The sequence below is a fragment of the Onychomys torridus genome, chromosome 4, assembly GCF_903995425.1.
Source record: "Onychomys torridus chromosome 4, mOncTor1.1, whole genome shotgun sequence".
NCBI lineage: Eukaryota > Metazoa > Chordata > Mammalia > Rodentia > Cricetidae > Onychomys > Onychomys torridus.
Genome location: NC_050446.1, coordinates 79,697,469 through 79,721,310, shown reverse-complemented (window position 1 = coordinate 79,721,310; position 23,842 = coordinate 79,697,469). Strand labels below are relative to the sequence as shown.

The window sequence follows — 23,842 nt, the reverse complement described above, 5'->3', positions numbered from 1 at the left end:
CCACCACCTGGTCTATGTGGCAAGTGACAACCCAATCAGGGTTTCACAATGAGACTTTGTCTCAAAAAGAAAAAAAAATGTATCCCAAGGAAGTGCACAAAATATTATTGATATGAATGTAAACTAGACCTGATACTATTGAATTCAATATCTCCCATACACCCCAGCTATATAGTGCCTGGCTATTTATCCTGAAAACCCCACATCAGAGATACTTGCATATCAATGTTTAATACCTCAATCCCCTAATAGCTAAGTTGTGGAATAAAGCCAGACTGGATAAAGAAATATGATATATTTTAAAATAAAATTTTTATCTATAAAGAAAAATTAAATTATGTGGTTTGCAGGAAAATGGACACAACTGGAGATGATCATATTAAGTAAACTAAATCAGTCTCAGAAAGACAAATATCATTATGTTTCCTTTCATTTGTGGTTCATAGGTTTTACATAATACATAAAATCACATGTATATATGGGATGAAAGTAGATGTAGAACCAGGGGAACAGGAAGGACTAACTGGGGAGGGAGGAATGGGGAAGATAGGTTAGTACATATATATTTATATGAAAAAATATCCATATGTAGCCCAGTAGCACTGTAATAAATACAAGTCAGTGAGCTGTTCCTAATTGCAAAAACATTCAGTACACTGATACAAGGAAACTTGATTTTTGCTAGATCTCTAGTTCAAAAATAAAAGCTATCCCATGAAAAACTGAAACCCTTACCTTGTAGTATTAAAGCATATAAAGCATGTGTACACTCCCTGCATTCATACACAATCAAGGGTTGATGACTAACATTTCGAGATTCAGGGGAGAAAAGGAAGTATCATAAATGAGTTCTATAGGAAAAGTTACATGACGTAATTTCACCAGAAAATTACTTCCTGTGAAGAGGGACTAGCAAGTTAAAATTTATGAACCACATCAAACACAAAGACCTCCAAGGGGAAAACTAGGCAGGCAGGCACTGCAAACAGGAAGACTTGACCCCAAATAATTAGAGATAAGAGATAAAAATCTCCAAGATATAAAATTATTTTATATGATTAAAGACATAAAAGACAAAGTAAAAAGCATGAGAAAAGTATAAGAAACTATAAAAAGGCAGATTTAAGGGTGTACCAAATTGAACTTCTATAAAACAGAAATTTCATTATAAAATAAAGAACTTAATGGATAAGTTATATGACAAATAAAATATAGTTGAAAAATTAACAAACTAGATGATAAATGTAAAGAAATGGCATAAAACGCAGCAAGCCAACAGAGATAAAGTGTGTGAGAGTACAAAGACATGGAAGGCACACTGAGAAGATTCAAAATGTATCTTCTATGAAAATAGAAAGAAGAAAAGATGAAGATTATTGGGGAAGCTAAAACTTGAAATCATCACACTTTAAATTTTTACATGATAAAAAATATTAATTTCACATTACAAAAATAAATACTTTGAATTGGGAGGATGCTAAATACTTTGGTAATAAGAATTATTATGATTCCACTTAGAGAGCTGCAGGTCTCATTTTCAAGATTTTAAAAATATATATTCAGTTTCATAGCAAAACTGAGAGAAAAGTACAAATATCCCAGACTCCCTGCTCTTACACATAAGCAACCTCCCCAACTATTAACATCTCTTTCTCTCCCTCCCTCCTCTCCTCCCACACACAAATTATGCGTCTGTTACAATTTCCAAACCTACAATGACACATTATCACTCAAAGTCTACAATTCACAGCAGGGTTTACTCTTGAACATTCTATGGGTCTGAGCAAACGGATAATGACATGTACCAGCATTATAGTACCACAAAGAGTATTTCCACTATTAACATGCTCCATGCTCTTTTTTACTTTTTTTCCCTCTGCTTTTTAAAAAAGAATATTTAATTTTGTAAGAAACAGCCAAATTGTCTCCATAGCCATGAACATTCTGGTTGCTATCCATCCCTGCCAGTACTTACGTTCTGGATTTTGGTTATTCTAATTGAAGTATAGTGTTATTTTTGACACTTTCTTTTGCAATTCCTTCATGGCATATGATGTGGAACATCTTTTTATATGTGCACATGCCATCTGTCTGTGTATCTTTGGTAAGGTTTTGGTTAAGATCTATGGCATATTTTTTCATTTTAGTTGTTTGTTTTCCTCTTACTGGGTTTTAAGAGGAAACTTAATGTGATGGGTAGCAGTCTCAATGAGGAGTGCCTTCTGTGAATATTTTCTTTTTATCTGTAGCTTGTCTTTCACTATGTTAAAAGTCTTTGAAAAGGAGAAGCTTTTCATTTCTGTGAAGCCCAGTATATCAATCACTGCATGGATCATTCCTATGGTCTGGTACCTAGAAAGTTATTATCAAACCCACTTAGATTTTCTTCTACATTATTTTCTAGAATTGCTATAGTTTTGAATTTTACACTTTGGTCTGTAATCCATTTTAAGTCTTATTTTGTTTTGTTTTGTTTGAGGGAACTTTTTATTCTTTTATTTTTGTGACAAATGTATTCTGTGTCTAGAATCATTTTTTTTCACATGAATGCCCAGCTGTTCCAAAATCATTTGTTGATGAGGATGTTTCCACCTTTTGTGTTACATGTCCTCTGTCCTCCTGATGAAAACATTATTCAAATGGCCAAGACTTATTTATTCATGGATCGATACATACACAAACTCACAGCTCCAAGATTTTGTTCTCTTCCATCAATGTGATTAGGTGAAGCCTAAGACCATTAAGCTTCAATAGTAGAAAAAGCAAATTATTAAATATGCCTTCATATCTACAAGAGTCATTAGTGTCTTATAGTCTATAAGAACAGTAAGTTTAAAGTTAGTGAGAAAATGGTGAGAGAGAGCTATACAGGTCATTTATCTCCTTAGTCCCTTTCCAGTTTTATCACATTCTACCCATCTTCTTCTTCATGCTTCTGGAGAATCAATGAAGCCAACTCCTCTTCTTGGTCACTCCTATTATACAGAGTAGATAATGGACATACTTTATTACTCTATAGAAGTGATCTTGGTTGGGAAATACTAATATAGTTCAACTTCTTCACTTAAAGGAAACCTGAAGTTCAAGAAGAGTGTGTTCTGCCACATTACATAACAAGCCATTAATCCACAAAAGCATCAGCAAAGTTATCTAGCCCTTAGACATCGTTTTGTTAAGGAAAGTCTCTCATTTGTTAAGTAAATCCTCCCTTTGAAATCAACTAGGTGCCATACTTACACAGAAAGGGAACATATTCAAATAATCTATCACAGCAAAAATCATTTCTTATTTTCCTTCTCTTTTGAGGTATATGGTTTTCTGTTTCTATTTGTTTTGTGATTCGATGGTTAGAAGAAGCCCTTGGCTATGAGCTCCACAATGAAAGAAGCTATCTGATTATTCATGGTAGCCAGCACCTGGTAAAGTATTGCATTATGAAAGGACAAGAGAGAAGCAAACTAAGTAACCTGGCAAGTAAAGGAGGAAGGGGAGTGGCTCTGTGTTACAAGGTCTTTGCCAGGTGGGTTTGTGTCCGATAGGTACCTGAACAGGAGCTTTACCTGAGCATCTTCAAGTTGGGGTGAGGGAATGAGACTCACAGGGACCCTTCATTGCTCTACTTTGTTCAGGTATCATGTTTACTAGACCAGGTATTGTGTATTATGTCACCAGCAAGATAATACATGTCCTAAGACTTGTTCAAGGGTCAGCCATATGAAGAAATTTATACTTTGCTTTGAAAATACTCATTATTGAAATAATTAGATGTTTTATATATATATATATATATGTATATATATATACATATATATATATATGTATATATATATATACATATATATATATGACAGCAACCAAAACAATCTAAAAAGAATAAATTACTTAAATCAAAATTAGCATACTCCTTTTAAAAATATTTTAGTAGGAAAAATGTATTAATTTTTTTCAATATTTGCCAAAATTTAAGTTGGGCCTAAAGATACGGTAAGAAAACACAAATTAGGGTATTTTTATAATAGATACAGTGTTAGTGATTTCCATTTTCTCTCTTCTTTTTTTAAGCAGACTTAATTCACATTATTTTTCTTGTATAATAACCCTTATATGGTGGCCACAGCTGGAGCCTGGGTCCTCTGAACAGAAACTTTGGTGTGGGTTTTCACAAGATGGTCAATGAATTCCTGATCAGAAGACATGGTAAACACAGTCTCTTTCCACAGGTTGGGGGTCAGGTAGCTACAGGTCTTACAGATGGCATCAAAACTGGCCTTGGCAAAGGTGCCCAGGGTGGCAGTGCAGCCCTTGGCTGATGTGTAGCAGTCATCAATACCCGCCATCATTAGTAGCTTCTTGGACACAGGAGCAAAGACTATGCCAGTGCCTCTGGGGGCAAAGATGAGGTGCACAAACCACAGTGGCCTGTCACATTTCACAGAACAGTGTGGGGCTTGCCAATCTTGTTCCCCCAGTAGCCTCTCCACAAAGAGGAAATAGAAAACTTGGCCAAGATGATGCCCCCTCAGATGACAGTGACTACTTTCTTAGAATGCTTAACACTGAGACCAACATGACCACTGTAGTCTCTAATAGCGACAAAAGCCTTAAACCTGGTCTGCTGGCCAGCACAAGTCTGCACTGGCATGATCTTTAGAACCTTTGGGGATGTGCCCAGAAAAAACTCATTATCTCAGATCCTTAATGGGCAGGGAGAACAGGTAGATCTCCTCAAGGGACTTGATCTTCATGTCTTTAACCTGTCAGCCCAGCTTGATGATGGGGATCCATTCCTTGTCTTTGACTTTACCTTGGCCTCAACCATGGCCATGGCCTCAACAACAACTGTGGCTCCTGAAACTGCTGCTGAATCCTCCGTGGAAGCAGCCATGGCTTCATAATGTCCTCCGGGCCCTCCCACTGTACTGGCATCATTGACCATTTGATGTTTACAAGGAAAGAAGAAAGAAGAGGAAGAGAAGGAAGAGGAAGAGAAAGAAGAATAGTTAATGTGCTATAAAATGGAGTCACAATGAATCTCTATTTACGTAAGTGGTGAGAAATGACATGGAGAGAGGAAGTAAAACATGTATCTGTACATACACCACAAGGTGATATTTCAAAATGATCTTTGTGAACATAAAAGTTTATGCTGTCTTTGATTAGTGAGATTTCAAAACACACCAGCAGTATTTAGGGATCTTGAAGTGTCTGCCCTAAGTTGATATGTCTTGTCTTACTGCTCCACATGGAGTCTCCTCTCCTAGTTAAACTAGTATCTCCACAGTTTCCTTTGTAGACTGTATCCAGTGACAGCCCTTGCCTCTTGTCACCTCCCTTCTTTAGCCTGGGGAAAGACATCTCCCAACTCCACTGGGGAGGAACTGAGTGGAGAGATGTGGCCTGAGGTCCTCTTCCATAAGCTTTCTGACTTTATTCCTGGTAGACATGATGTCATGATCTCTTTTAACGATGTTACTCTAAGGCAGGTTTTCAAACTCAGCACTGCTGATGTGTAGGCTGGACAGTTCTTTGTTCTCATTGTCTGCCTTGTGCTTTGAGTTGGAGTGTGAGGTAGCATCCCTGGACTCTGCCTGCATCTACTGTCACAGAATTCTCTAGGCCAGTGGTTCTCAACCTGTGGGTCTCAACTTCTTTGGCAAACCTCTATCTCCAAAAAAATATTTACATTAGGATTCATAACAGTAGCAAAATTATATTTATGAAGTATCAACAAAAATAATTTTATGGCCAGGGGCCACCACAACATGAGGAACTGTACTAAAGGGTCACAACATTAGGAAGGTCGAAAACCACTGCAAGATGTTCCCTGGGGAGTGAATGGTCAGTTAAGAAACCTTGCCTGTGAGGGCTCCTCAATTCTTCCTAGATTTCTAGAGACAGGGTTTGGGTCTTTAGCCATATGTGGGTGGATTCATGTGAAACCTCATCTTGTGAACAAGACATTGTCAAAATAACCACTAACTCAGCAGCTGTGCATACTGGCTCAAGATTATGGCGTCAGGCTCTTCCAACAGTCAGTTAGGAGGCAGAGGATAGACTCACAGGGACTATCATATACTGCTGATCTGCTGGCAACTGACAGATTTTAGGAGAGGAGGGGAACAATATCCAGGTGGGTAACCACTGGTGAGCTCACCAGGCTCTGATAGTCAGTTCAAAACTCAGGTTGACATAATCGGCCCTGATGAAACTCTGTGGGGCACTAAACAAAAACAAAACTAGCAAATAGGAAAAGAGATTTATTGGAGGGTGTTGGTTGGAATAAGAGGGAAATAAGAGAGGGTAGGAGAGAACAGGATCAACAGGCATATGTATGAAATCATGAAAGAACAAAATTTACTAATTAAAAAGAAAAATAAACTAGATAAAATTTTAGTTAAAAATTCCAGAAATGATAAAGAAATACAGGCAAGAAAAAATTAGTTCACAGGAAAACAAAACAAATATTAAATATGGACTCTTAATCAATAATCTTATCTCACCCTTTATTTTATTTCTCTGAACAATGTTTTATATTTCTCAATCAGAAAACTTCACTCCTAATACTTTGAGCATTTTCTAAGAACGAAAACTTTGCCCTATACTTCTCCACTACCAATGATACCCACAGGAATAGTAACAATAATTCTTATAGTCTAACAAATAGTCCTACCCAAATCTCCCCATCTGAAACCTTAATTGTTTGTACCGTCATGTCTTTCGTCAGCACAGGATCCAATCGAGGTGCATATAATTTCTCTCTAAGCAAAAATATTCTACCCTTAGTTTTTTTGATGCCAATGAATATTTTTTTCTTTTTTGATACAAGGTATGCATGTGGCATAGCCCATGGTTACCTCAAACTCATACCCTCCTGCCTCAGCCTTCTAAGGGCCAAAATTAAAGGTTTGTGCCACTATTACTTTACACTGACAGGTTGTAGTGTCCCAAGTCAGCTGTTTTATGGGATATCCAAGAGTATAACTGAATATCTTTTGTATTTTCTGTGAGACTGAGAACAAGTTAATGGCAAAAGCTATAGTTTTTTAGTCTTTATGTTTGCAGAAAATAAGTAATTTACATGTAGCAAATATTCCGTTAATGCTAGAATTTTGCTTTATTTTTTGAGACAGTCTCATGTTTTGTCAGTGTTAGGTTGGTATAAGCTGTAAAAAAGGAAATTGCACAGAGAAAAGTGTGTGCTCCTTATGTCACAGTACCACTGAACCCAAGGACCCCATCATTAGCAATTTCATATTTGATCTTCTAGTTTGCTCTCTGTGAGTAATGCTATCTACATGGTAAGACTTTGAAATCATGAAAACATCTTCTGCAATAATCTTCCCGTTTTAATTTCATTTTATTTTTTGTAGGCTTAAGGCAGAAATCTTTCCCCTTTTCTGCTCACTGCTGTATCTGTCCCACTAAGAAAAGTGTTTGGTACACAGCAGACTTCCTATGGCATGTACTGAATAAATTACCAGTATGAGACTGAACAATTTAAGGGCAAAAGCTATAATTCCTTAGTCTTTAAATCTACAGAAAATCACATTTGTAGGCGGAAAGGGCCAGCCAAAGAAACACACCCTGACCCTGAAACCAGAGCCAATGGAAGAAATATACTTTGGCCCTGAAACCAGAGCCAAGGAAACACACTCCGCCTCTGACCTGAGGTTTTCTGCCTCAGCACAAAAACCAATCAATCCCTGAGCACAACATCCAGCCAATCTCTGAGCTTGTCCATGCTTGGTGATTGAAATCCGACCAATTTCCACCCTGAAAATCTTCATCCTGGAAAACCTACGCCCCTAAAAAGCTCTGTACCTGTTCAGTTGGGAGGTGCCTTTTTCACCCTGGCAGAGGCAGCATCTCCTGGATTCCTCCCTCCCATAAATCTCTTGAATGAGTTTTGGGTGAAGACCTTCTTTCCACAGAGTGGAGCAGGATAGATAAGCACAACTTCCACCAGAACAGGAGCAAACAACTGTATTTCTCGGGGGTTTCCCCCTTAGCAGAGTGAAGCAGACAAGTAACAACTTTCCCTAGATCACAGAAGCAACTCTGAAGGGAAACTCCCTTAGCAGAATGGAGCAGAGCTGAGCTGCAATGGCTCTCTGGGAGAGGAGCAGGATTGGTACATTCCTTTGGGGAACCATCCCCACAAGAACACAGCTATAAGTATAACTGGGCTTCCGACAATCAGGATACCTTTCTCTTCAGAGCTGTAACACTTATAACATGCAGCAAATATTCAGTTAATGCTAGAATTTTGCTTTGTTTTGTGTTTTGAGACAGGGTTTCTCCATTATGTAGCTACAGCTGTCCTAAAACTCACTATGTAGATTAGACTGGCCTCAAACTCAGAGATCTGCCTTCCTCTGTCTCCCAAGTGCTAGAATATTAATTTTTAAAGACCACGGATAAATTGTAACACATAGGCCATACTTGTTTTCCTCATACATGAAATATTAAAAACTACAGCTATTTACCTATTGTGGCCGTTTGAATAAGAATGGGGGAGGGGTGGCACTATTTGAGAAAGATTAGGAGGTGTGACCTTGTAAGAGCAGATGTGGCTTTGATGGAGGAAGTGTGTCACTGGGAGTGTGGGCTTTCAGGTTTCAAAAGCCCAAGCCAGACTCAGTTTCCCTCTTTCTGCCTTTGGATCAGGATGCAGAACTCTCAGCTACTTCTCCAACACCATGTCTGCTTGTGTACTACCATGCTCTCTACCAAGATGATAATGGACTGACCTCTAACAGGTAAGTAAACCTCCAATTAAATGATTTCATTTACAAGAGCTGCCTTGATCATGGTGTCTCTTCACAGGAATAAAACAGCAACTAGGACACCTACATTACAGCAACAAATAATGAAGGCTATTTTAATATACATATACTATAGGTATATGTGTATTCTACTTAATACATGTATATACTATTTAATATACTATAATATTTATCAAACAAAAATTCAAATTTCAAATTAGTGTAGTATATAAAATTATAATGTAATATAAATATTATTAGCTTTGCTAGCAATGTTGAATGGTATTTCATTGACACAATGCTAATAGAAAATTGATTTTTAAATAGTAAGTTAATTTACCTGCAATGTTTTTAATGTTTCCTTCAATCCTTCAATTTCTTTTTCTTTGATTTCTGAAGCAAGTTTGTATTTTCCCTTTGAGAAAAAAAAAAAAATCACACTTCAATATTTTATTTTTCGTGTAAATATAAAAGGAGAAAATAGAACTCAAGAACCAAAACCTATATTTTAAACCTAATATTTCACAGACTTTAAACATAAAAGTATACATGACAGAGTATACTTCTAATAACCTTTAAACATCAAAACATTGCAATAACCTTTATATAATTATAATTATCATAAAATAAAATATTCTAACTATGACAATTCAATTTATAAGAACACTTCTAAGAGAACTTCTAGACACTATATAATTATTAAATTCTTTCATAGAATATACAATCATCTCTCAGAATTTACAAGGAACTGAGTCTAAGAGCCTATATAAATACCAAAATCTAAGGATGCCCAACCTGTTTATATAAAATGGAATAGTGTTTGCACATAACCCACACATGTTTTCTTACATACTTCAAATTATTTCCAGATTACTTATAATATTTAATACAATATAAATTCTACCTAAATAGTTGTTGTAAAACACTGGTTATGAAATGATGTCATGAATAAAATCTATGTATCCAGCACAGAAACAATTTTTCTTAACTAATATTTTTAATTAGTGTTAAGTTGAACGAGGGGTGCTTTAAAAAACTAAGAATGCAGAGGGGCAGATACATTCTAATTAATAAGGTGTAGGTGTATCTATATTATAAATATAAAGATAAGGGAGAATTTTCCTTAAAAGCCTCTTGCTTAAGAGTGTGTATATAAATTAATATTGTAAATTCTATGTCCATTGGCATAATTGGCATAATACATGTTAACTGTTAGCATGACAAAATATTTAGTGCCAAGCAAATTTCTTGATTTGTTGGAAGTCATGTCTCCCCTCTCAATTAGCTGGTAACCAGATACAAGTCATCTCAAGAGTTTTACATTTAAACCGGGTGCTCACACTGAAAAGGCACTAGAGCAGTGGTTCTCAACATTCCTAATACTGTGATCCTTTAATATAGTTTTGTGTGTTGTGGTGACTCCCAACCATAAAACTATTTTTGTTGCTACTTGATAACTGTAATTGTGCTACTGTTAGGAATCATAGTGTAAATAACTGATATGTAGGACATCTGATATGTGACCCTCAAAGAAGTTGTGACCCACAGAGCATGGTACGACTCAGAAAGTTGTGCTGCAGCAGAAGGAACAAACATTAATTTGGGAGCTGAAGAAGCCTGAATTCTAGCCCCAGTTTTACCATGGAAAGTCATCCCATTTGTTAGGCCTGAATATTCTCAATCATAAAATCACAAAAGTCAAGTAACATGATGACCTCAAGTTCTTTCTATTTGGAAGATTTTAATCAATCAACATTCTCCCTTATTTAACTGACACTCATTTCTATTATAGTGAACAGTGATAAGTTCATTTAACTATATATTTTACAAATTAATAGTTACCTTTTCTTCTTCCAAGGCATACATCTTCATTTGCAGCTGTTAGGTTTTAAAATTAAAATACAGGTAAGTAAACTAGTGATTTCTGCTGATAAGTAATATGAAAGAATTCTATATTTCTATATTGAATTTATACAACTTGAACATGTTCTCACATTCAGAAAATATAAATATATGAAAGAAAAGGCAATCACTAAAGCACATAAATAACTAAATCATATTTAAATACCAATAATTCCTTTGAAGTTTGGTTTAACCCCCCAGAAATCTCAAATGTCTGAATATTCACTATCTACTTTTAAGCAATAGCATGTTTTCTAAAGGTATAATTTTATCAAATCATAGCATTTCTATTTGCATGAACAGTACTTATATCCTGACTTTGCTTAAATATTTATGATAATGAAATAAAAATGACCTTTATTATTTTTAAAATGTCACTTTAAAACAGCAAGATGAAAGTGAATACACCAACGGAAAAAATAAAATATTCTAAGCAGCACTAAGGACTTTAGCAAAATTGTCAATATTTTTCTTTGAGATGTCTCTCTTTTCCACACTCTTCATTTACATTCAATAGTTCTTTACTTAAAAATAAACACAGAACCAGCTCTATTTTGTTATGCCATTCAGGAGTTGTTCCCAAAAGAGTGTATACAAGCTACTTGCCAAACAGAACTATCAGGACAATTTGGAAGTAATGGTCTTGGTGAATTACACATAAGGAAGTTCTGGGCATGTAGATCTGACAGTGAAGAGCCTGAATCATGTGCTGATGGAAATGATCTTTATGCAACATCCATCACTGGCATTCCTGACAGAATAGATGAAGAAGTTCCAGCTTCTCCTCTCAAAGCTCATTCTGCATCATTTCCATTCAGATCCTGCAATTTCCATTCAAATATTCAAAATGACTCAAGCCACACTGAAGGGAATCAACTAAAATCTAAAGCATGTAGACAGTATTTCACCCACCCTTCAAAATTTGTGGGGAATCCAAGATTCAGTGTTGGACAAACATATAAGAAATTTGGGAGGAGTTAATGAGATGCTCAGACCTCTTTAGAATTAATGTGGTTCATACTGATGAAAAATGTGCAAATGTAAAATATGTGGAAAGTTGTTTTTTACATTATCAGTACTTAAGGAGCATTATAAAATCCATATGACAAAAGAATCACACAAATTTCCAGAGCATGACATGTTCCTTTCACATGCATCAAAATATAGAGGTCGTTGCAAAATTCACACTGAAGAGAAAGATAGAGTATGGCAAGTCCTTTACCCATGGGTTTTCTCTTCATCTTCCTCAGAGAACCAATACAGGAGAAAAACCTTTCATACGTGAAGCATGTGGCAAGTCTTTTACTCAGAGTTCAACATTTCTTACTCATCAGAGGATCCACACTGGAGATAAACCTTACAAATGTGATATGTGTGGAAAGTCCTTTATTGTAGGCTCATAACTTAAAGTTCATCAAAGAATACACATTGGAGAGAAACCTTTAAAAAGTAAAGAATGTGGGAAGTACTTTAGGCAGATTTCACATCTTCAAAGACATCACAAATTCCACACAGGAGAGAAACTTTACAGATAAAAAGAATGTGGCAAATCCTTTACCAGGGCCTCAAGACTTCAAGTTCATCAAAGAATCCATTGTGGAGAAGGAAGTTAAAAACATACAGATTGCTTCACCAACCCCACATCTGACAAAGGATTGATCTCCACAGTATATAAAGAACTCAAGAAATTAGACATCAAAATACCGAACAATCCAATTTAAAAAATGGGCTAAAGAGCTAAACAGAGAATTCACAAAACAAGAATCACAAATTGCTGAAAGACATTTAAAGAAATGTCTTTAAATCATCCTTAATCATCAGAGAAATGCAAATCAAAACAACTCTGAGATACCACCTCACACCTGTCAGAATGGCTATGATCAAAAACACTAACGACAGTCAATGTTGGAGAGGATGCAGAGCAAAGGGAACACTCCTCCACTGTTGGTGGGAATGCAAACTTGTACAACCACTGTGGAAGTCAGTATGGCGGTTTCTCAGAAAATTGGGAATCAAACTACCTCAAGACCCAGCCATACCACTCTTGGGCATATACCCAAGGAATGCTCAACCATACCACAAAGATACATGCTCAACTATGTTCACAGCAGCATTTGTAATAGCCAGAACCTGGAAACAACCTAGATGCCCATCAACTGAAGAATGGATTAAGAAAATGTGGTACATATACACAATGGAATACTACTTAGCAGAGAAAAACAATGACAGCATGAAATTTGCAGAGAAATGGATGAAACTAGAAAAAATCATCCTGAGTGAGGTAACCCAAACCCAGAAGGACAAACATGGTATGTACTCACTCATAAGTAGATTCTAGATAGAAAGCAAAGAACAATCAGACTGCAACCCACAGAACAATAAGGCTATATATATGGCATGGAGGACGCTAGGATGACTGTTGCTTATAATAAGATTTGGTTTTACTCAATTACTGAGCAACCCTCAATGAAACATTACACTATTAAGGTAAGAATTTATGCTGTATCAAGCTGATAATATAAAAAGAAATTAATAAAAAAATATATATAGATTGTGACAAGTCCTTTGCCCATGATTCACATGTTCAAGGCCACTAAAGAACCCATTGAATACAGAACCCTTAAAATTGTAGTGAATGTGTTACGTGTTGTGTCTCTTTCCCATGGATCATCTCCGCAAAACCTCACTAAGACCATACATTAGAGAAAGTTTACAAATACAAAGCATGTGGTAAAACCTTATCTGGGTTCTTAAATCTTAAAAATTATCACATAATCCATACTAGAAAGAACCTGTACAATATTAAGAATGTGGCAAGTGTTATGGAGTCCTCAGATATTCAAGCCTAACAGAGTATCACTAATGGGAAGAAACTTAAAAAATGTACAGAATTTTTAAAAATTCTTTACAACAAGCTCAAAACTTAGAACATGTCAGAAAATTCATGAAAGAAACAAATTCAACAGGTAATTATTTCCCCAGTATTCATACAATAAAAGGGTTCTTTATAATATGCATAGTGGAAGGAAACCTTTAGCAAATGTTCAAACCTTGCTCAATGTCAGATGAGTAACCTCAGAAAGCCCTATGCTTGGTGTGATTTTTAGAGATATTTTATCAAGAAATAAATTTTATGTTCACAAAAAGTTCCTTTGAAACCCATCTACATATATAGCAATATATCAAACAGAATTACACAGAACTCATGTATTTGACAATAGATGAAAGAATAATAATTTAAAATGTTCAGGGAAAGTTTACTAATAGCCAAATTAAGTCAAAATCACTGCATAATTTTTTGTATATTTTATGGGACAAGATATTGAGCTTAGAATGATATAGCTTTTGTATAAATATCAGTTTTGCTAATACTTGAGATTTTATCAAATAAAATAGATTGTTTTGAACCTCAAAAATAAATATATAAACAAATAAACACAGGGCTGTGAATGCAGCACAATGATACAGAACTTTCCGACCATGTGAAAGGCACTGTGTTGCACTCTAGTACTATAATATACAAAATGTGAGAATCTGAAGATGTCTCCTGTATCCTGCAGGTATCAGGATGTTCTTACATGCTCGCTCTCTTGTGATGGCAAAGACACAGATTTCTGCAGTCTACAGAACACTGTGTTACACATGGGCTTCTGCTTCCTTACCCTTCAATTAAAACTCATAGCTTTGGTTAGACTGATTTCAAATTAAAAGGAAGTTTGTCTTGTCTAAACCAATTCATCCCAAGATATAAATTATCACTAACCTCAACCAACTATGATGACAGGTGCACAGGTTTTTTTCTTTGTGTTTCTTTTTCTCCACACATTCTTGTATGGAAATGAAGACAAAAAATGAGGACAGTGGATATAAACAAAAAATTCTACAGGATATTGTATTTGAGCATATTTTCCTAAGCTAATATTTTTCCTTTTTGTTGTTATTGTTTTACAGGAAGCATTTATTTCTCAATAAGAATAATGAACACTAATGAAAATCTAAGCTAATATTTTCTAGGGAGCAGAGATGACTCTGAGAAAGTCAAAGATGATGGAATTTAAATTAATGAAGGTATAGTTTTCATTTCTCTAAAAATATTTTAGTTTCATTTTCTTTATTTTTCAATTATGACGGCTGCTATTCACAGAGGCTTCAGCAGATAACTAATAAGGATCACCTTTCCTCTCCCTCCTTCACATCTTCTTTCTTTGGCTTTTTGTTATGGTTTGTTTGTTTGTTGGGGATTTTTGTTTGCTTGTTTTTAGATAAAGTCTATGTATCTCTATTCTAGCTAGCCTGGAACCTGAAATATAGACCAGACTGGCCTTAAACTCAGAGCTATCCTCTGAACTCACAGAAATTCATCTGCTTCTGTCTCCAGAGTGCCTGGTTTCACATCTTCCTCTTAATATTTTTAATTACTGGGGAGTTGACCCATGAACCACGCTTGGTTCAGCAGACTGACTCCAGTAAAGAGGCAGTATGGGAAAGGCAAGACAATGGCATACTTTTACAAAAGAAAGAGGGTGAGTGAACACATATCAAAATTAACGAGGACAGGACAGATGCATCTACATCACCAAGAAAACATTTTTTTTCCAAATTTCTCTACACTAGCATGAGTTATAAGTAAAAATTTTATTTCCTAGTTTCCATAACATTCTCACTTTTGTTTTCTGTGTGAGCAAAGAATAGTTTGTCATAATACTCACTGAAGAGAGAAAACTATACAATTTTCAATTGCAGTTAGTCTATCATAAAAGTCACCTGGTTCTTAAAAACTCCCATTGCTTCTTTATGCTCCTTTATTAATGCCTCCTTTTGATTCTGAAGAGTCTCCTGTTTTCAAAATTACAAGAAAAGAAAAAGAACATTATGAGGAGTCAAAACAAAGTTTAGTAAGTTTTCTTACTTTAAAACTCAATTAGGTTTACAATGGAAATAAGTGAAGCACGGGCAGCTGGGGAGATGGCTCAGAGGTTAAGAACACTTGCTGTTCTTACAGAGGATCCAGCTCAGCATCCACATGGCAGCTCAAATCATTGGTAACTCCAGTTCCAGGGAATTGGATGTTCTCTTCTGACTTCTGTGGGCACCAGGCACGCCCATGATATATGTATATACATGAAGACAAAGCACTTGTATAATAAAATAATCAATATGAAAATATTTTAAAGTACATTTATTTCTATTTATTCTCTTGAAATATGATTTTAACCAATTTAATTATCTTTTTGTAATAGAATTATACATAAATTTCGCTCTCATTCACTTCTTCATAATAAAAATACATTGCTTTTTAAAGTTTTAGACTCTAGACACAGCTGGCTTTGAAGCTTTCTTCAATGCCACGCCAGACATGGTGAGGCACACCTGTTGTCACAGCACATGGGAGGTAAAGATTAGGAATTCAAGGCCCACCATGGTTACATAGAGGGTTTGAAGTTAGCCTAAGCTGTTATGAAAGAAAAAAAGAAAGGGAGGGAGGGAGGGAGGAAGAGAGGAAGGAAGGAATTCTAACTTATTTAAATTAAAATTAACAAACGACCCTAGTACACAAGAAGAATTGTAGTCTTGGAGTTGGGATTTCCAGAGGAGCCAATTTTATTATCTAAGTGTATATGTTCAATAACATTTATTTCTTTAAGTTGATCAAACCATTTTTTGTAAAACCGAAGCACAGCAAAGATTTTCACTCATATCTTTGTGTGTGTTATGAGTTGCAAGCCTGCACTGCCACAAAGGCAAGTGTGGAGGTCAACAGACAATTCAGATGTTGGTCCACCTTATCTGAGACAGGGTTCTGATTCCCTGCTTTGTACTCCAGGCTAACTGGCCAACATGTTCCTAGGGACTGCCCAGTTTCTACCTCACAATCTCACTAGAGGAGCAAGCACTGGAATTATGGGCATACACTATCTCATCTGGCTTTTCTACGGGTTCTGAGAATCCAAACTCAGGTCCTCACACTTGTACAGCAAACACTTTACCCACCAGGCCATTTCCCCCAAAACCCAGGCATTTTTTATTGCACTTATATGATCCAATTTCTCACCTCTCCCCCTTTTCAGGTGAAAGCTATGTCTGATTCTTTAGGCTAAATATTTAATTTTAAGTGTTTTCTATTTTATTTATTTCAAAGTGAAGGGGCTAGCTACGGAGATGGCTCAATGGTTAAGAACACTGCTGCTCTTCCAAAGTTCTGTTCCTAGCACCTACATCCAACAGCTAACCACTGCCTGTAACTTTAGGATCCAAGTCCTCTTTTGGCCTCTATGGGCAGCTGCATACAGGGCCAAACGCACACACATACACACAAACTTTTTTGTTTGGTTTTGGTTTTGATTTTCAAGACAGGGAGTCACAATGTAGCTCTGACTGTTCTGGAACTCACTCTGATCTGTAGATCAGGCTAGCCTGGAACACAAAGAGATTCACTCGCCTCTGCCTCTCAAATGCTGGGATTAAAGTCCTGAGCCACTATGCCCAGCCCTACACACATTTTTTTTAAATTAATCATTCTTGTTATTTAAAAAAAAAAAAATAGGCCTGAAAGGGAGGAGAAGAAGTAAGTGGGCTAGAGAAATGGATCAGCAGTTAAGAGCACTGCCTACTCTTCCAAAGGTCCTGAGTTCAATTCCCAGCAACCACATGGTGACTCACAACCATCTATAATAGGATCTAATGCCCTCTTCTAGCATGCATAAAATAAAAATAACTAAAAGTATATACACACATATTTTTTTTTAAAAAAGGAAAAAGTTGGCCTCCTTGGAATACAGCTCAGTGGGCTCAGTGGTAGAATGCCTGCCAAGCATGCATGAGACCTTACGTTCAATCCCAGCACTGATAAGAACAGAAAAGAAGCCAGGCAGTGGTGCTGCATACCTTTAATCCCAGCTCCCTGAAAACAGAGGCAACTACATCATATTCATTTAGCAAAATGTTAGTAATAGTTTCCCTGCTGGAGCCTACATCCTTCCTGGCCACAAGTTTTCACCCTGACATACAGTACTAAATGTGTGCCCCTTCCTGTAAAACAGACCTTAAATACAATCAAAATTGTTTACATCCATAATGATTGTATCACTATTGTACCAGTCAGTGGGCACATCTTGCCTGGCATGTTGCTAGGGTAGCACACAAGACTCACAACTGACTGTTAAACAATTCTCTCCAGCAGTCGCCACGGTATCTTCTGATACTACAAAAGCAGGAAGGAGCTGCCCTTCCTCACTCAGCTTTATTTCTCCATGTTCTACAACCAAAGAGTGCAATATGTTCAGACGTAATTTTACCATGTAGTTGGCACAGAGCCAACAGCAGCTGCAAGAGCTGCCTTGTTTGTGGGGCATCATGGGCCTCTCTGGCTAACAAAATCTTATGGTCTAAGTAACCTTTTCCAAAACACAAAATGTACCTTCTGTATTTAAATTCCCTAGCTGATACTTTTACATCTAAAGGCACACACTCCTGTAAGATTTTCTCAGTTACCTGGTTAAGTTGCAAATGCACCTTACCCAATCATAAAACTCCCAGGACTTCACAGCTGTGCCCTGTACCATGTGCACACTGACTTCCCATCCTTGCTCCTTCAGGTGTATTTGCACACATTTAGGAAGCTTTTCTAAATCTGTAAGCTATTCAAAGGGGTTAGCAATATATACTGAGCCCTCTTCACTAGGCCAAGCTGTGTCTATGAAGCCCTAATGGTTTTTTGCCTGCACTGCTCTTTCATTTGTTGCTGTTGCTGTTGCTATTGTTGTTGTTATTGTTGTTTTAACCCCTGTAGCCTTTCATGGGTTTAAAAGCACTGAATTTGGTTTCTTGTTATTTTTTCCTAGATACTTTATCTTGATACGAATCTTGTCCCTGGTTTTTTGTTTGTTTGTTTGTTTGGGGGTTTTGTTTTGTTTTTCCTCATCCCTCTTGATCACTTCTGCACTTTACAAATCCAATTTATATGCCAACCTAAGTTACCCAGATCCACCAGAACCTCTTTAACCTTCTCCAGCTCACCATGGTGTTTAGCAAGGTCACAAACACTCCCACACCATGTCAGCACCCAGGTTCTTCGATCTCAACTGTGAGGAGAACACAGCTAAGCAGCTTGGTGCACTGGGCATCACACACCATTCCCTATGCTCGGTCCCTTGCTCTCATCTTTACCTCACTTTCAGGTAGTCACTGTTAGATTTTTGTAATGGGTTACTTAACACAGATATAATTTGTACCTCTTTTCCTTCCACCTCATCACACCCCATCTGTGAGAAAAGGTAAACCAGAACCTCCTTCTCATGGGCACTAGCATATGCTCTCCCACCAGTGAACCAACCCTTGTGAGGACCTCACACAGTTAGCACAATGGTTCTGATTTCAAGAGACAGCAACAGCCATGTCATGCCTAGAGGATGCCTTTCCACACACCCCCCCCCACACACACACACACGCATGCACGCACAGAGAGAAAGAAACAGAGAGAATATACTCATTCTGCTTTTATATATTATTCATTTTATACTCATACATATACCCGCAATGGTATTTATTTTATATATGTATATTTAAGGACTTAAATGTAATATAGTTTTAAGTGAAAAATGATTGGCCAAGTGTAATGGTGTGCACACCTTTAATCCCAGCACTCGGGAGGCAGAGGCAAGCGGATCTCAGTGAGTTCCAGGCCAGCCTGGCATACACAGCAAGTTCCAGGCCAGTCAGGGCTACAAGCGACTAAATTTTTTTAAAGACTGTTAGTTCTTATAATTCAAAGGAGAAATGCTGACAATCTAGTCTCTAAGCAAGGACTATGATGCAAACTGACTGGTTAGGCACTGAAGTAGCATGAATGTAATTGGCCCCCACTAAGCTCCAAGAGTGGCACTATGAGGAGGTGTGGCTTTGTTGGAGTAGGTGTGGTCTTGCTGGAGGACGTGTCTCTGTGGGAGTGTTCTTTGAAGTCTCATATATGCTCAAGCCACACCCAGTGTTCCAGACCACATCCTATTGCCTGCAGACATAGTTCCTTCTCTACTCTCAGCTTCTCCAGCACCATGTCTGCCTGCACGCCACCATGTCCACCATGATGATAATGGACTAAACTCTGAAAATGTGAGCCACCTCAATTAAATGTTTCCTTTACAAGAGTTGCCATGGTCATGGTGTCTCTCCACAGCAATAGAAACCCCTAACTAAGACAGGTACTCTCCCTAAATTAAATCTAGGTTTAATCTTATTTGTTGATAGGTAAGTTTTCAAACTGAAATAGGAAAAAGATCAGGCATGCTACCACAGTCTCCACTGACCTCTATATTATGATTCCTTAACAGAGGTAAATTAACCAAGATGACAGAATTTATCTTACTCAACAAAGCTTGCCAATTGTCAGGAGAGAAGTGAGTTAACATTATCATCAGGTATGCTTCTGCAGATAGCCATAATTTCAAAATACTGTAGAAACAAGGAGAGTTTAGATTTAGAACTTCAGCAGGAATCCAAGTTGCAAAGTCAACCATTCCAATGTCCTAATGCTTCTGAGGACACACATGCACTAAAAAGGACGACAGAAAGGCCAGAGTAAGTGCCCTAGCTAATCATGATACATCAGCTTGGGCTCTGTAATACCCCAAAAGCCAAATCTTTCGAGAGATTTTTAAAGGCTATTTTGGAGTGCTCACAACTGGCTCCATGATATAAAGAAAATGTGAGAGTAAATGACATAAGGAATCTCTTTCAGGACAAACACTTGGTGGCCCCAGAGGACCTTAATGGAATTTCTTTAAAACATCTACATGAAATGACCCATCAGAAACATACTAACTATAGCACTAATACAAGTTGTACAAGATTACTGAGGCTGTCCCTTGTGATATTCCTGTGTCAGAAGAACCCTCCTGATTTAACTGTCATTCTTATAGATCCTAACCATTCTGTAAATGGGCTTCCTAAAATTAGCCCCACAATGGATTCTGACTGTGTTCTCATCATTGCCTACTTCTTCCCAGGATGGATTGAAACTTCTTGCCATGGAGCTCCAGTACTGAGGGTAAAAAGAATTTCTTGGTGCTGTGTTTCTAAATAGGTTCTCTAGTGACGTTTTACCAGAAATTTTATTAGAAAACCTTGTAAACCCTTGTCATTAATTCAGAAACTCACTGTCTCCATCATCTGCAGTCTTAAGGAAAAACAGAGTCAACAGCATGCCAATGCTGTAACACTGTCATGCTCTGGTGATACAAATCTTAAAATGGTCTTATTATTTAAAAAAAAAAAAAACAGAGTCTGATAGTGGGGTAAATGCTAAAAGATCAGACAGACAAAGGAGTAAGCCATAGCTACCACTTCTTACCTCTCCAACTCCTCAGCCTGAAAAAGCCTCTAGTTCCTGTCTCCTCATGCCTTATACACTTTTCTCCACCCAACCATCACTTCCTGGGATTAAAGATGTGTGTGCTTCCCAAGAAAAGGCATGAGATCTCAAGTGCTGGGATTAAAGGTGTGTGCCACCACTGACTGGCTCTGTTTCTCTTCTATACTGGATCAATCTCATTAGTCCAGGGTGGCTTTGAACTCACAGAGATCCAAATAGATCTCTGCCTTCCGAGTGCTAGGATTAAAGGTGTGTGCCACCACTGCTTGGCATCTATGTTTAATCTAGTGGCTTGTTCTGTTCTCTGATCTTCAGGCAAATTTTACTATAGTACACAATATATCACCACAGTGTTCTCCCACTGCCTCCAACTTCTAAGTCCACATGCTCTACAGACATTGGCTTTCACCACATAAACTTGTTAGACACTGCCCTATAAAACTGGCTATTTCTCCCCTCATTTGAGGCGTTTCCCTACTTCAGACAAAGTACTCTAAGGAATACATAAAATGTGTTTTGAAATCGTATCAACGCTGAATGTTAGCACATTTCTCCTACATGACTTAAAACTCAAAGATATCTTCTGAAAATTATTCCAAAGAAATGAGATAATTGGAAGCCATGTTTGAAAAAAATTTATCAGTTACTTTGGTTTCAGCACAATATCTAAACTCCAAGGCATAGATCTTTGGATCTCCTAAATGAACAGATACTAGGTTTCACTCTCCAATACCTAGATTTCTATGCTACCAAGAGATTTAAAACTAGAAAATGCTAAGAAAATTGTAGAAAAAAAATTAAAAGAAATAAATCAGCAAGATAAATATATAATACAGACAGCCTTTATTCCTGGGCCTACAGAGTTAGATCTAGATCTGGAGTCAAGAAACTAGAATCAGCCTGGCATAGTGGTATATGCCTTTAATCCCAGCACTAAGGAAGCAGAGGTAGAGAGGTAGGTGAATCTCTGTGAGTTCTAGGTCAGCCTGGTCTACAAAGTGAGACCCTAGGGCTGGGTAGTGGTGGCACACACTTTTAATCCCAGCACTCGGGAGGCACAGCCAGGCGGATCTCTGTGAGTTCGAGGCCAGCCTGGTCTACAGAGCAAGTTCCAGGACAAACATCAAAACTATACAGAGAAACCTTGTCTCAAAAAAAAAAAAAAAAAGAGACTCTGTCTTTAAGAAAAAAAAAAAAAGGACAGAAGAAACTAGGAACTAGGGCCTGCAGGCCAGCTTTGACCTGTTTTGTATTAGCTGTAAACTAAGAATTGTTTTCACGGTTGTTGTTGTTTTTTAATTTATTTATTTAGTTAGTTAGTTAGGTTTTTTTTTGTTTTGTTTTGGTTTTGGTTTTGTTTTTCGAGACAGGGTTTCTCTGTGTAGCTTTGCGCCTTTCCTGGATCTCGCTTGGTAGCCCAGGCTGGCCTCGAACTCACAAAGATCTGCCTGCCTCTGCCTCCCGAGTGCTGGGATTAAAGGTGTGCGCCACGACCGACTGGCAGTTTTCACGTTTTTAAATAGTTTCAAAGAGAAACCAAAAAAAGGAATAACATACTCACTCATCCAGGACTGCCCATGGCTGTTAGATAGCTGTGATGGAAGACTATCTGGTCTACAAGTCTGAAATACTTACAGTATGGCTCTATACATAAAAAGGAATAACATGCTCACTCATCTAGGACTGCCCATGGTTGTAAGACAGCTGAGACTATCTGGTCTACAAGTCTAAAATACTTACAATATGGCTCTATACAGAAAAAGCATGTGCACTCCTAATCCAGATCAACAGAGTCACCAACTGCAGTGCTTATGAGGCTTTTAATTCTTTATACATGCCTAACTATTTGATTTCCTCTTTGTTGACAGCCCAGAACCTTAAATGAGTAAATGCATATTATTTCTTAAATTATATCTCCAATCATTAGCCTCAATATTGCTTTCTGAATTCTTTGCCACCTGTGGGATGAGTCCAAAAATGGACTGAAATTGTGATTTGGAGAAGGTTTTTGTTCTCTTGGTTTAAATTGGTGCTCTTAGCTACTGATTTAGGATAATCAGTAATAATTATTTTTAACTTGGCATTTTTCCATGTTGGCATGTCTGAATATGGAACTGTTTTACAGATATTGTCCTATCTAATGAACTAACAATCAAAAAGACAGGAAATATATATAAAATATAAACAGCCATCACCAGGATCATTCATACATGCTACCATGACTTCATAAAACAGTGTAGATTTGATTTATACATCCCAAATAATAACAGTCTCCTCTCTGGGTCAAGTTGAAGAAGGGGGTGAGGAATGAGAAATGAACTCACTTGAAAAAAGAACAGAACATTCAGAACTAAGAGGTTCTGAGAACACCAGCATCAATACTATTTTGTTTGTGTCCGAAAACCTGTGCCTAATAGTTATTTCATAAGAACATTGAAAAATAATAAAACTGCCACTGTTTTGGACAAAATACAAAATACAAAAACTTTAAGGTACTTGTTTACTTGGGGTAAAGCACCTAGTTTATATATTAATAAATAAATAAATAAATAAATAAATAAATAAATAAATAAATAAATCTCAAAACTAGCTTCAAGATCCTCATGTTGTTATCCTGATCTATCTTAAAATATTGCATCACAAATTTTTCAATCCCAACCAGCCCCCCCATCTTAAAATTATCCACCTAAAGGCATTGAGCCTAAACCTACAAACCCTCTCTATATTCTCATCCTGATATACCTCTTTTGAAAACCTTGAGATTATAAAAGGTTCAAATTACAATGAGTTCTAATAAATACAGCTGTTT

General features: G+C 37.0%; 1 protein-coding gene and 1 pseudogene across 1 annotated transcript in view; both read right to left on the bottom strand.

The window, feature by feature from the left end:
• The window catches only part of Ccdc73 (coiled-coil domain containing 73), a 124,689-nt gene that overhangs the window by 62,386 nt on the left and 38,461 nt on the right, over positions 1 to 23,842 (bottom strand). The window contains exons 4-6 of the mRNA XM_036183362.1: positions 15,432 to 15,503; positions 10,608 to 10,643; positions 9,106 to 9,180 (exon numbers count right to left, since the gene is read on the bottom strand). Coding sequence (XP_036039255.1) covers positions 9,106 to 9,180; positions 10,608 to 10,643; positions 15,432 to 15,503 — 183 coding nt within the window. The remainder of the gene's footprint in view (positions 1 to 9,105; positions 9,181 to 10,607; positions 10,644 to 15,431; positions 15,504 to 23,842) is intronic.
• On the bottom strand, positions 4,101 to 4,929 carry LOC118581255 (annotated as a pseudogene).